At 37.5% G+C, this 13,684-nt stretch overlaps 1 protein-coding gene across 2 annotated transcripts in view; it reads left to right on the forward strand.

Annotated features, from left to right (window-relative positions):
• NRAP (nebulin related anchoring protein) overlaps nt 1-13,684 on the forward strand; it is an 84,019-nt gene that overhangs the window by 63,851 nt on the left and 6,484 nt on the right. For both annotated transcript variants that reach the window (XM_060241610.1, XM_060241611.1), the window contains exons 32-39: nt 1,038-1,136; nt 1,978-2,082; nt 3,655-3,762; nt 6,490-6,801; nt 8,251-8,355; nt 9,210-9,308; nt 11,285-11,389; nt 12,750-12,857. In XM_060241610.1, the coding sequence (XP_060097593.1) occupies nt 1,038-1,136; nt 1,978-2,082; nt 3,655-3,762; nt 6,490-6,801; nt 8,251-8,355; nt 9,210-9,308; nt 11,285-11,389; nt 12,750-12,857 (1,041 nt within the window). The remainder of the gene's footprint in view (nt 1-1,037; nt 1,137-1,977; nt 2,083-3,654; nt 3,763-6,489; nt 6,802-8,250; nt 8,356-9,209; nt 9,309-11,284; nt 11,390-12,749; nt 12,858-13,684) is intronic.

Below are 13,684 nucleotides of genomic sequence, written 5' to 3' on the forward strand. Positions count from 1 at the left end.
ACTGAACTGCAAAATCTGCACTGGTTTTATCTGAGCTACACTGCACCCTTGATCAAGATCCTTGCATTTTCTCCTGGTTTCTGCTATTGTACCATCTTCCTCTGATGTAAGAGTCATCTCCCCAGAGGGCCAAGAAAGAGAGTTCCATAAATAGAGCTCCTTTTTATCTCAGCAGGTGTGCACAGGCCTGAGTTTTGGGGTATGGGCAGTTTAAGCCTTCCTTATAGAGGTTGGGAGCACAAGGAGCAGATGCAGCCTGAGACTTTGTCACATAGAGTCTCTTGCAAAGGCTGCACATATTTGCTGGATGCTGATAACAGCCAGATATGATAGACAAAAGAATTCCAGTTTGCCCACTTGTTTAAAAAAATGCAAATTTCCCATAATATTCTGTGGTTGGCAACATTTTTAAAAATGAAAAGAATGTTCTCTTGTCACCTTCCATTCAGATACCACAGAAATGACATCATTAAGAATGGTGCGTATAGCCTATCTTTAACCACCAAGATTTAAAGGAGCCAGGGACCAGGTTTCATAAGAATGTAAAGCCAAGTTAATAGGAGCAATAGTAGAATGGAATGGAAGGGAAGGGCTGTTTTAAAATTCTACATACAAGAACAGGCCCTAGCTTTTCCATTCTGTTGCAGATCTATAAATGAATGTAACTGACGTTTCATTTCTTGATTGATTATCCATCTTTTAGTTCAGGAGAACCGAAAGGTAATTGAAAAGATAAATGTGTTACTCCTTCCACTAATACCCCACTTTGGCTAGTCATCATACACACTGAGGATCAATGCCATTGCTACCAAATGACTCTTGTGTCTATGGAGTCTCTGCTGTTTTCACTAAAGAGGGACAGATCCAGTGAATATGTGGGACCAAGGGATTAAACAGACACAGAGGTCAATATCAATATTTTGGCAGGGCCCATTTCAGAGTGTTCAACAGATCACCAATAGGACAAGAAATATAATGGGATTTTATAATAAAGCTTAGCTCTTGCATTCTTTGTTTTGGTCTGTATGTGAATTCAGAGTAAATACCGTCAGCAGCCGAATTCCTTCAAGTATACATCGGTGACAGACTCTCCTGGCCTCCTTCATGCAAAATTCAGCAATATGATTGCTAATGAGGTAGGCTCTGCTAACATGGATCAGAAAATATGCTGTTTAAAATGCAATGAGCTGGGGAGGGAAGAGAGAAACTCTCTCTGAGAAATAAAATACATCAAAAGGGGGAAAAAGCCATCATCGATTTATCCTTTAGCATGGTTAGATCATATTTTATTATTCCCGGACAAACATTTAGTATCATTTTGTCAATCAGATTGCTCCTTTAAAACAAAACCAACAGCAAAAACAAAAACCAGAGGAGCTATTTGATATGAATTCATGCAACTGGTATTCTTTTTTTTTTGGCACTTGAAAGCAACCATTATGCAAAGATGTGCAAAGAAGGAGCATTCTATGAGGACATTCTTAGTGGTGCTTAATGCGAATGCGAATAATTTGCTCAGAAACCTATTTAACCCACCTGAGGCCTAGAATCTAGTTTCTGATCTGCCACCCCCAACCTATATAGGTGGCTTTGCAAATTCTCAGTGCCAATGGCATTATAAAATCAAGGCAACATCTGGGAACTGACATGCCCAAAACCAGGAACTTCCTTTTTAATCATGTGTGTGACATGTTGTCATAACTATATAGAGTGTTCCTAGAGATGTCATCAAATAAGGCTCTAAGAAGCTAAGGGAGAGAGACCTTCACCTGTTTCCATATCATCGCTCATTTGCACAGCTAATTTGTTGTTTCTAATTCAGAATCCAGTAAAGATGTCATGCTAGAGTTTAATATTAACAATACTTGTACTAGCATGTTTTTTGCTTCTAGTGATTTAATTTTTACATACTCAGCATCTATGCATTGTAATTTATGATTTTTTTTTGCATTTATCAGTTGCTCTTTTTAATTCTAGCGCCTGTACAAGGCAGCGGGAGAGGACAGTTTGCATCACTACACCCCAACTTTGGGTCTGCCTGAATTTACCAGGGCAAAAATAAATGCAATCAATTTCAGTGATGTAAGTGTTTGTATTTGGTTGGTCAGAACCTGACTGTTGTATGCAGGGATAGGTACATATACACAGATAGGGAAGGGGCACTAGCAAACTTGCAAGTAAGGGACATGTCAATAGTTTTCTTTTACTTACTTAGAGGCTATGGGGTAACACTGAGAGATTGTTGAACAGCCTCCATAGTCCCCCAAAATCAGTGCAGCTTGTTGTTGCCATCTATGTAGCACTAACTGCTAAAGGCATTTCAGAGTTTTCAACCCAGATTCCTTAAGCTGTTGATGAGCAGCTAAATCCTAACAGTATTTTCTCTAATGTTTTGTTCAACCCCAACATTCTTACAATCATTGACATTGTTTTTAAAACCTGACACATTTCTGTGAAATGCGATAAAAAATAATATATACAGGGCTTTTTTGTAGAAAAAGCCCAGTAGGAACTCATTTGCATATTAGGCCACACCCTCTGATATCACCATTGTTTCACTTGGGACTTTTTTTTAAAAAAAAGCCCAGCAGCGACTCATATGCATATTATGCCACACCTTCTGACTCCAAGCCAGCTGACTCCAAGCAAGCTGCGTTCCTGTGTGTTCCTGCTCAAAAAAGGTCCTATATATATATATTAAAAAAATTCTGTACTTACATAGAACTTACTTTGAGACATGAACAGGCTTATTTGAAGGTGTAAGAATGTGAATACATGGCTTTACTTGGGGTGAAGTGTTGAGACAGCTGTGTAGTAAGTAAGTAAGTAAGTAAGTAAAATTTTATTTTATTTGTATCCCGCCCTCCCCCGCCGAAGCAGGCTCAGGGCGGCTAACAACATCCATAAGCAAACAATACAATAGTTAAAAAACATTAAATTACATTATTTAAAAACCCGTCAATACTTAATTAAAACATTACTAAATCTAACATTAACATTGTTGTTTGACGCTATCCCTGTCAGTTGGCATAATAATAACAGGGTCCCTGAACCAGATCGTTTTGGCGTTTTCCTTGTTGCAACTATAATTCAGCAATTCATGAACGCCAGCTTGAAGAGGGTGGTCTTGCAGGCCCTGAGGAACTGATCAAGGCTCTGCAGGGCCCGCACATCCTCTGGGAGCTGATTCCAAAGGTATGGGGCCGCGGTAGAAAAGGCCCGAGCGCGGGTATCCTAGCTTGGCACATGATTGCTTACAGAGTTGTTACAACTTAACCAAACTGGTACACTTTAACCATCCACATTTTGAATATAACGTAGTAATACTTTCCTGGGAAGAGGGAAACTAAATAAAATGGAACTTACTGCTGAGCTGAGTTCCTTAAGTTTCTTTCCTTAGTCTACCAGTACAAGATCACATTAGGAATGTTTCAGTTATTGTACTGTTTTGATTGTGTTTGAATTGTTAGGGTCCCCCCCCGTTTCTCACAGAGTTTGCCACGTCATGGTCTTCCTATAAGTGATTAAAAAAACCTTTGGATGTGAGGTGCTGATTTACTAATTCTATACAACAAACAAATGAAGAGTTCTTTGTTAATTAACTTGTGCTTTAAAATTTAACCAATGAATCTAAAGTTGCCATTTCCACTGTAGGCAAAATACAAGGAATCTTGGCATAATCTCCGTGCTCAAGGCTATAAGCTGACAATGGAAGCAATTCCTTTCCAGACTGCCAAAGCCTCAAGAGAAATTGCTAGTGATGTGAGTTGAATTATGCATCCTTCCATCTTGCCTAATTTTTGTTAACTTCATGTAATACATTGTCTAAAGCAGATTTTACTGAATTAAAGCAGCTCCATAATCATGTGAGACAAGGATGTGAGACAGAAAAAAACGTATTACTTATGAATGAGATTCTTTGTGTGAATTAAAAAAAAGAGTCAATGTTAATCAGAAGTCAAGCCATGCTGAAGATCTTGCAATTGAAAGTGCAGGAGAAAACTAGGAATGTTATGTCAGTAAAAAGTGTTTCTGGATATGAAATTACAGAATATCCAGAGCATTCAAGGGGCTGCCAAGCTCCCAGTTAGAGTGGGGAATCCTCCATCCCATGTTCCTGTTGCCTACTGCCACTTGGAGTGGCAACAAGGGATAAACAAAAAATTTAAATTAAAAAAATGCTGATAACATGAACATGATGATATCACTTCCAGTTACAAGCTGGAAGGGACAACAGTAGCTCTAAGAATTGCCAAAAACTCTATGGTAAAACCGTAAAGTTTCCAGTGATTCCTAGAGCTACCTATTATGCCACTAGTAGGTTGTACCCTGAAGTGACATCATTGCACTTGCAACACTGCTCCCTAAAACCTTTACCCAGCCACCCCCCCTCACATCAGCCTCCCACTGGTTGTTAGACTGAGCCTGAAAACCATAATCTGGGCATATACTTATTCACCTACACATTTATTTGCTTCTTCACATATTGTCACTAAAACTAGTGGCAGTAATAAAAGAAACACAAAATGTCCATGAAAGTCTTTGGAAAATAGATATGCCCGCATGGTAGTCTTTCTGCTCATTTTACATTAATGAATTTTATGACAAATCAACTATTAAATCCTCAGTTCAATATTACCAGACATTGATGCAGTGAGTTCCCCATTCATTCATTTTTATTTATTTAGTACATTTTTATACTGTCTGTCCTCCAAGAAGCTCAGGGTGATGAACATCACTCTACCCTCCTCTATTTTATCCTCACAACAACCCTGTGAAGTAGGCTAATTGAGAGACAATGACTGGCCCAAGATATATAGCAAACTTCATGGCACAATGGGAATTTGAACCTGGATGTCTCTGATTCCAGTCCAACACTCTAACCATCACACCATGCCGTCCTATAACAAAGTTCATTTCAGCCTTAAAAACAACCTGTTCAGCTTTGTTTGCTGGATTATTCAGAAAATTCAGAATTCAGCAAACTATTCACTAAACTTAGAATTTGGTAGAAAAATTGATTTGTCAGCCCTTTACCAATTCCTTTGCATGTCATGAGATAATGGGACCACCTACTCTATTATGAACCTACCTACCATTCTGGTCGGAAGCTCTGCTTTGGGTGCCCTGCCATCTGAGGCTAGATGGGTGGTAGCAGAGAAAGTGCCTTCTTGGTTGTGGCACTTTTACTTTGAAACTCCTTCTCTGGGAAGATTCATCTGTCACAGTCTATCATTGTCTTCTGTCAGCAGATCAAGACTTTTTTATTATTATTTGCTGTGGATGGAATACTTACAAATGCAAAGCTTCTTAGCCCATTATTCCTTTAAGCCAGTGTTGAGAGCAAAGTTTTTGGACTTTGAACATTTGTGTACTGAGGACAATCAGATCAAAGGTCTGATCTCAGAAGTTTATAATTTGCTTCTTAATAGGGACTATTATACTAATTCATCTTGTAGGAATGCATGGCAATCAGAATTATCTTGTCGTTTCAATGACACACATTGGCTCAGCATTTGGCAATCCCCTTCTCTTATATCGAGATCAATGAATATTAAGTTACAGGAATATAAAATGTTAGCTAGGTGGTAGCTAACACCGGTACGTTTGGTCTCATCTTTTCCCATCTAGTTCCCCCCTCTGTTGGAAGGGGTGTGGCAATCGTGGCACGTACCCTCACCGCTGGTGGCTATGTCCATTGATTAGGCCTTTCTGGTCTTTAATTCAGTCAAAGGTTTTATTGTTAACAGGCATTGTAATACCATCTGACCCTAAGTTATCCTTTTAAATATTTGGGGGGATTTCCTAATTTCTAAGTCACAAAAGAATTTATTTCCCTATTATTCACTGCCACCAAATATGCTATAGCTTTAACTTGGAAAAAACCTGAGGCTTCCTCTATCTAAACTTGGGCTTCTAAACTTTGGGAATATTTTATTTTAGATAAATTAGTTAGTTTTCAATCCCATTATGGGTCTAAGTCTTCTCCTTCTATGTTTCGTAAATGGAAACCTTTTTAAAAAAGGAATTTTGGTTCCTGCCTTCACACATCAATGTTACCACAAGATGAATATCTTTCATTAATAACCTCGCATTGATTGTTTTCATAAATGAAGCCTTGAATCTTATGTATGTATCTATATGTGTGTGCGTGTATTGTATTTGAGTTTATTGTAACTGGTTCTAATTAATTTATCTATTTAGTTATTTAGTTTAGATTTGCAAAGTACCTTAGGTAGTGGAGCGCTGTATTATTATTATTAGTAATATTTTTGGTAGTATTGTGTTTATTGCAATGTTCTGTTTAGGCCTATATTCAACCTCGTAACGTGACAGCCTAATCTCAGGATTGAAATCTTCTCATTGTTTTTGTTTTGCTTACCATTACTTATCGTCATTCAATTTTATATTGTACTTGCTTATGAAAGTTTCAATAAAATCTCTCTTAAAATGTCCCCCAAAAAATTACAATTTTCTTTTCTTTTCCAGCTTCAGTACAAGCATACCTTTGTAAGGGAGCGAGGAAAGCATATTGGTGCCAGAAGCATTAGGGATGATACCAAGTTGCTACACTGCTTATATGCTGCTAAGTTACAGAGTGAGCAGGAATACAAGAAAGGATCTAGAAAAATCAGTTCTCAGTACAACCTGCCTTTGGATATGGTGAACCTAGTTCATGCCAGGAAGGCTCAAAACTTAGTGAGCGATCAGGAATACAGGAAGAGATTGCATGAATATACTGTGCTCCCTGAGGATTTGAAGATGCAGTGGGCAAAGAGAGTTCACCTGCTGCAAAGTGAGGTAAAGAAAGACCCCTACCTACCACATCCCCTCCTTAATACTGAAAATGACTTAACAGCAAATCAAGGCAAGTGCTGTACCAGATCACAGTAATAAGAGTTACTTTTAAAATGTGCCTGCCAAACTCTCCACATACTTGCCTATCTCCTGGGACCTGGTTGCTTATGGAGCACAGAATACTACTGAGAGGTCAACCTATAGGATATTGTTAAATTTAGAACTAATGGCTGAAATTTGTCTTGGTGAACAAATGTACGTAAAAATGCTGCTGATAGGAGATGGGGCCCAAATCAAAGCTCTTGCATGCCTGCATCCTGCTTGCCTTACTTTACTGTACCCATGAGATAACATTCCAAACTCAACTCTACATTGCAACAAAAGACAACTTAAAAGAGCTCTGCACGCTTCATCTCTTCAATGAAAGCCAACGAGATAACTGAAGAATCCCCGTTGGATTTTCCTCTTTGTGTAGCAAATGTACCAATTGCCTTTGTTCTTTTTCTGAGGTGAGAAAAAGGCAATGTGTTGCGCAAACTGGGGGATCCCAATGTAAAAAGCCATCCATTAATATGGAGCTTAGCTATTGTGTTAAAAGGGCACCTTAACTTTCTTCTCTGCTTTGATAGAAACATGGACTTTTACACTTGGATGTTAACTACCAGACAGTACACTTAAAAAGGACACTGGTGAAAGTTTAGCTAGGGAGTGCATCCAAATTTCTGTTCTAGGTCATAAACAGAATACATATGGCAGATATTTTAGTTGGCCTCCTAACTAAGGTCTGCTTCACATATTACTTAATGTAGAGTTTACACCTAGGATTTTAAAAATGTGATCCTAAATCTGTAACATGTAAATGTGACAAACATACATATAAAAATATGTGCATGATAAAGTTACACTAATCAGAGACCCACTCTCTGTAGACAGTAAATTCAGTGGCAGAACTGGGTTTATTTCTGCATAATGCTTCCCCCCCTTACATATTGTTTGCTTCAACATGGTGCCTCTCTCAAATACTTCATTTCTCATTTGAATCATATTTTACTGGATTAATTCATTGTCCCATTTCTCTTTTAACCTGCTATTAGATGTCAGATTTTAATAAAACATTGCTATCTCCCCAAAGTTAATCAGAATGTCTGTACTGAGCAACATAGTTTGTGTTTCTGATGTAATCCTTTTTTAAAAATTGCTTTGAAAGGAACTGGTACTGCCAACAGGTTATTACTTTCTACTCTGAATTATGTTAATTCAGTTGTGAGGTTCCATTTGTATTTTGTGTATGATACATTATTTAATTCTGAGAAGATGAATGCAAACAGTTTGACTGAACAAGATGATGCATGCATGAAAAACAGAAAAACAGAAATGTTAATACAAGTCAGGGATTCATATCACGGTAAAAAAATCTGATAAAGTCTACAGATTTTTGTTTTTATTTGATAGTATCGCTACAAATCAGACCTGAACTTCATGAAGGGAATTGGCTGGGTGGCTCTGAGATCCCCTCAGATAGAAAATGTGAAGAAGGCTGGAGAACTCATCAGTGAGGTACTGATAAATCTTTCATGGGGTGGTACGTCTGTAGGAATTGTTTACCATCAAGGCTCCTTGTTACATGACACTTATGGATGTAGCTTAGCATTTTCTTTTGATGTGGGAGCCTGTTTATACAACAGGTGTACGTTACCAAAGAGCAGTACATAAGATAGGAGTCCACCTGTGACACCCTGATGCATATTTTCTATCCTGATCAGGAGACTTTGAACAACAAAAACATGTAGCAATAAATAAAGGCAGTGAATTCAGCAACAGAATGCTAAACAGATAGTTCTGAAAATTGCATACTTGAGGCTGACACTGAACTGAAAAGTGAATTATCTTTATATACATAAGTTATTAACAGGGAGAAAAGTCCTAACTTTAGTTTGGAGGTCCATAAATAGTAGGATGAGACATTTTTAGTACTAATTCCCATTTAGCCAAACAAAAATAATTTTATTCAATATATCACTACCAGAATATATTTGAGTCATACTGGTAAATTGAACGGTAAAGACAAACACTTTAAAAGAGCCCTTTTAGGTTAGTTTTATCCTTCTTACTTTAAAAAAAGAAAAAAAAACTCTGGGGGATTTTGAATCCAAATTGAACAAACAAGAAGTAACAACCAAGCTATAGCTGTATTTCTGTTGACAAGCTGTTTCCTCAGTTTTAACACATACTCAAAGTGAATTTGTCTTAATGATTCTTGATAAGTTTTTTAAACCTACTCCATTGTATGATATATTTATGCTACTTATTATAGTGAAGATGTGCTTTGAACATTTGCTATCACCCACCTGAAATCTTCCTTTAATACAATTGGTAACAGCAACCTTTATTGTTTTTTATTTCTTGTTTAGACAAAATATCGTCAAAAACCAAATAGTCTAAAGTTCACAATGGTGACGGACTCTCTGGATTTCATCCATGCTAAGAATAGCTACATTCAGTGCAATGAAGTAGGTTAAACTTTTGATATGTTGTAGGGTGGGGATGTCAAACTCATTTGTTATGAGGTCCAGATCAGAAAAAAATGAAACCTTGTCCGGCTGGGCCATGTGTGTCATAAAATATAATGCCAGGTAGTGGAGATATGACATAGACAAGTACAATTAAAGGGTTTAAAAAAAACCTTAAAACATGCTTAAAAGATTAGTACTTTTTCAATATTTTATTTATTTAACAGTCTGATAACTGTCACTTCTTGTTCTGAATTACTGCATCAAAATCTGGAGACAATGTCTGTGCTGTAGCAATCTTGAGTATGTTGTTCAGGTGTATATCTGTAATTTGCAAACCTACTTTTGATTTATTGACATTCATTGCAGAAATTTCATGGCAATGCTCTGAGCCTAAGATTCAGGGGAAAACATGAAATGGCTGGGCATTGTGAGCTTTTGTACATACGTTGCTTTGTGTGCTGGTCAAGAACATATGAAGGCATCATAGACTGAGGGGCTATGTGTTTGTCTACAAAACTGTACCATTCCCCAGAGAAATAACTACAACTCCTACAAGGCGGTGCAAGAATAGAGAAACAACTGTGTATAGTGGTCAGTATCAACCTACTATCTGGGAAGTCTGTTCAAAATACCCAATCAATCAAGGGAAATAAAATGTGAAACATGAAAGAAAAATCTAAGGAAATGTGCTGGGTGAATTTGGTCTGGACACACACTCTCAGCCTAATCCACCACACTGGCTTGTTGTTGTCTCTCATTTAAATAGTTCACATTGCTTTCCTACTGAGAAAGACTGGATCATGAAGGCATGAATACAGTGAAAAGGGGGATGCAAACCCACTTGTACACAGGAGAGCCCTGGCATAATGAGGCAATAAAACACACACACGCTGTCTCTGTAGCAAGGCAAAAGCTCATTCCTTGAATAAAACTTTGTTGCCCTTGAAGGTGCTTTGTATTTCAGCCTGCGATCAAAGGAAATGGGCAAAGAAAGCTCTTGCTTTTCCTCTCCTTCTCTAGAGGATTAGCAGGGGAGGAGCCTCAGCCAATAGAAGGAAGAAAGGCTTGGTTTAGTAGCTATACTATACGATTAAGAGAGCCTGGTTATTAGAAGTGTCATATGTTGAACTGGATAGACCTTGATCTGATCTAGCAAAGCAACATTAGCTATTGGTCTGTCAATTATATTCATTGATACATACATACTTTTTAAAGTATACCCAATGTTAGCAAAATCCAAAATTTCATTAAAAGTATGTATTCACTGATATTGAATGTTCTATCTCTAACATGAAGTTTTTGTAAGCTAAAATGTTCTAACATGAGGGAAAGTCATTTGTTACCTCTTAGAATTAAAAATAAGATGTAGTCATTACTAACTACCTCTAGATGAATTCTTATTTGATCCTTGGAAGTGCCTGAGGAAGAAGGTTACAGTGTAAGTATGCCACAAGTGGAAAATCATTAATATAAAAGAGAAGACCTATGCAGAGTTACTCCAGTGGTTCACCATATCTCTCTCTATTGTGTCTGGAGCAAATGTGAAGGAACAGAGAGAGTAACGTTTACAAATTGTGAAGCAACTATTACATAAATAACAGCCGCAAATATTTACCATCGCAATATAACAGTGCAATCCTAAGCAGTTATTAGAAGACTGTAACTCCGCTTGGGATTCTGCTCATAAGGATCTCCTTGAGAAACTTTGATTGGCCTATGTATTTTGTTATAAATTAAAATTGTCCTCAGGATAGCAAATTCTCATATGACTTACAGAATCTTCATTTGCACAGAACATAAAATACCATTTAAAAAACTGGAAAGCATATTTTGGTGCAATGCTAAGAAACATAGACTTCATTTAGTGTTAAATATATTGCAATTGTAGTCCTTGGAGAAATAGTTGTGTTATCACTATAGCATTGTGAAAGTACATTGACAAGAAGTTCATTTAAAATGATTTGGTTTCACAGCGGCTATACCGAGCTAGAAACTTGGAATCTAGACACAGATATACTCTTCCCCCTGACCATCCCGATTTCATACGGGCACGCCTCAATGCACTTCATATCAGTGACGTAAGTGATGGTTTCTCTTACTGTTCGTAGCTTATTCTGAAAAATAAACAGAATTAGATTATTTGCATAAATATGATTCAGTCAGCTGTGGATCAAAGTATGTTGGATATATGTAAGGATATTTCTGATATCCATGTAGGAAATCTCATCTAATTTTGTAAATAATAATTCTGTGACCTATATTAGATTGGTAGGGGTAAATAATTGCATGCATATTTGTTTTGATGAACAAATAATGCCTTGTATATCCTTGATGCTGCATTTAGTTTATTGCTGGAATCCAACATGGAAAAAGGTGACATAGGAAGATTCCTGCCTTTTAAAGAGGTAGATGCAGAAGTGCATTATGCATTATACATTGACAAACCTTTTCTCTCATGGTAGAAGAAAAGAATAAGTGAGATCTGATGCTCATGCAGTTAGAACTCTATTGCCATACACAGATGAATGTCACAGTTGTAAGTCTGATATGTGCCGTTTCTTCTCAAAACATTCAAATGTATCAGCATGCATCTGAACTGAAACAGCCAGTGAGAGCATGGGGAGATGGAGGAGTTGGGGGCCTCTCATTAAAAATGAAACTGTTTTTGGTAGATATACAATTGGATCAGATGCCACACACACAAAGCTGTTGAGAAAGACTGACCTTACAGCTCATAAAAAACCCACATTGCTATTTGTAAAGCTGGAAAGATAGCCATAAATCAAATGAATGTAATGTGTGAGGATGAGTGCAAAAACTGTGCAAACTGTGATAAAGTAAAATGATTCATGGGGTTTTAAATCAAAGGACCCATGTTACAGTACAATCCTCAGCAGCGAGGCAAAAGGCTTTGGCAGATTAAAAAAGAAAAAGAGAGAGAGGAAATGACTAGGACTTGCTAGAGGTTGCTAGATATAAAGCTACCTTGGGTTTATGCCGCAGCTGGGATGGGAAGACAGCATTTTCAGCCCAATAACATTGCTCTTGTGATTTTCCTCTCCACAATAATCATAATTCCTAATTCTTCTCCTTTGAGTTCTACAAATAAACTCAAAGATATCATGTGTGATCATGTGTGTGTCTCTCTCTCTCTGTGTAATCTCTTCCATGTGGTTGTATTTGAAATAGTGGAAGTTACTGCTACCATCATTATGGGATTATTATTCTGGAAGGGAAGAATTTATCAGAATCTCTAGTAGAATTTGGAAATTGCAAATGCAATGTATTTTGTAAGTTAGGGGTGGTAGGACAGTTTTAGATCTTAGTGGTCTTACTGACCAATCCAGAAATGAATGACTTCATTAAGAACATTTATTAATGTAGCCACAAAAATGTTGCAATCTACTTTTCCTTTTGCCTCTCCTCTTTTTTATGCAGAAACTCTATAAAATGTCTTGGGAGCAGACACGGGCGGCTGCTTATGATTTTAGATTGGATGCCATCCCTTTCCAGACTGCCAAGGCTTCCAGAGAAATTGCTAGTGATGTAAGACACATTAATTTTCCACATTTCAATCTTAGGAACATTGTATAAATTACTGAAAATACAATTTTCTGTGTTAACAGTATGTTATCCATGCCGTCCCCCCTAAAAGTTTAAGAAAAAGTAATGCATAAAAACACAAGAAGTCTAGCTGTCAACTTTAATCTGGAGCACCATTTGTGCCTGGGTGACTCTTGGGCAACTATGCCCACCATTGTTTCTCAGCCAGGTGACTTTTGGGCTGCTTTCTACAGCCTCCCCCAAGTTAACCACATGACTGGAGGAGGGTGGGGTCAGTGGACCTGAGGGCTGTAGATTCCAATTTGATCCGTAGTTCATGTTTAAAAGGAAGGGGCTGTGGATGTGCTGGGCAGTCAGAGCCAGTCAGCAAAAAATTGTCCTCATACTTGTTTTCTAATTTAATTTCTGTTGTTTTCTAATTTAATTTCATTTTGCTATGTCCACAGAGGGTTGCTGGTTAACAATATCAGTAAGGATTTTTATCAGTGGTTTCTGATGGGCTAATATTCATTGGGTTTTTTGCCTTCCCCATAGGGAACTGCGTATGTTATGTATGTTTGACTGTGCTTTAAAAAGAGCATAATTGTCACAACTAGCTCCTGGCATTTAGGCTTTGTTTGAGGAACATAGTACAGGTTGTGTACTCCCTGTATGATGCTAAAAGGGGTGGGGAGAAGGCCTTAGGACACATTAACAATAGTTGAGTTATTAAACCATAATATTGTGTGATGTCTGAACCAAGTGCAAGTCATTTTTCAGGTACTGTTAGTAATAGAGATGGGTTTATTTTGCATTTCCATGGAAGTACA

This window comes from Heteronotia binoei, chromosome 6 (genome assembly GCF_032191835.1).
Source record: "Heteronotia binoei isolate CCM8104 ecotype False Entrance Well chromosome 6, APGP_CSIRO_Hbin_v1, whole genome shotgun sequence".
In the NCBI taxonomy this organism is placed as follows: Eukaryota; Metazoa; Chordata; class Lepidosauria; order Squamata; family Gekkonidae; genus Heteronotia; species Heteronotia binoei.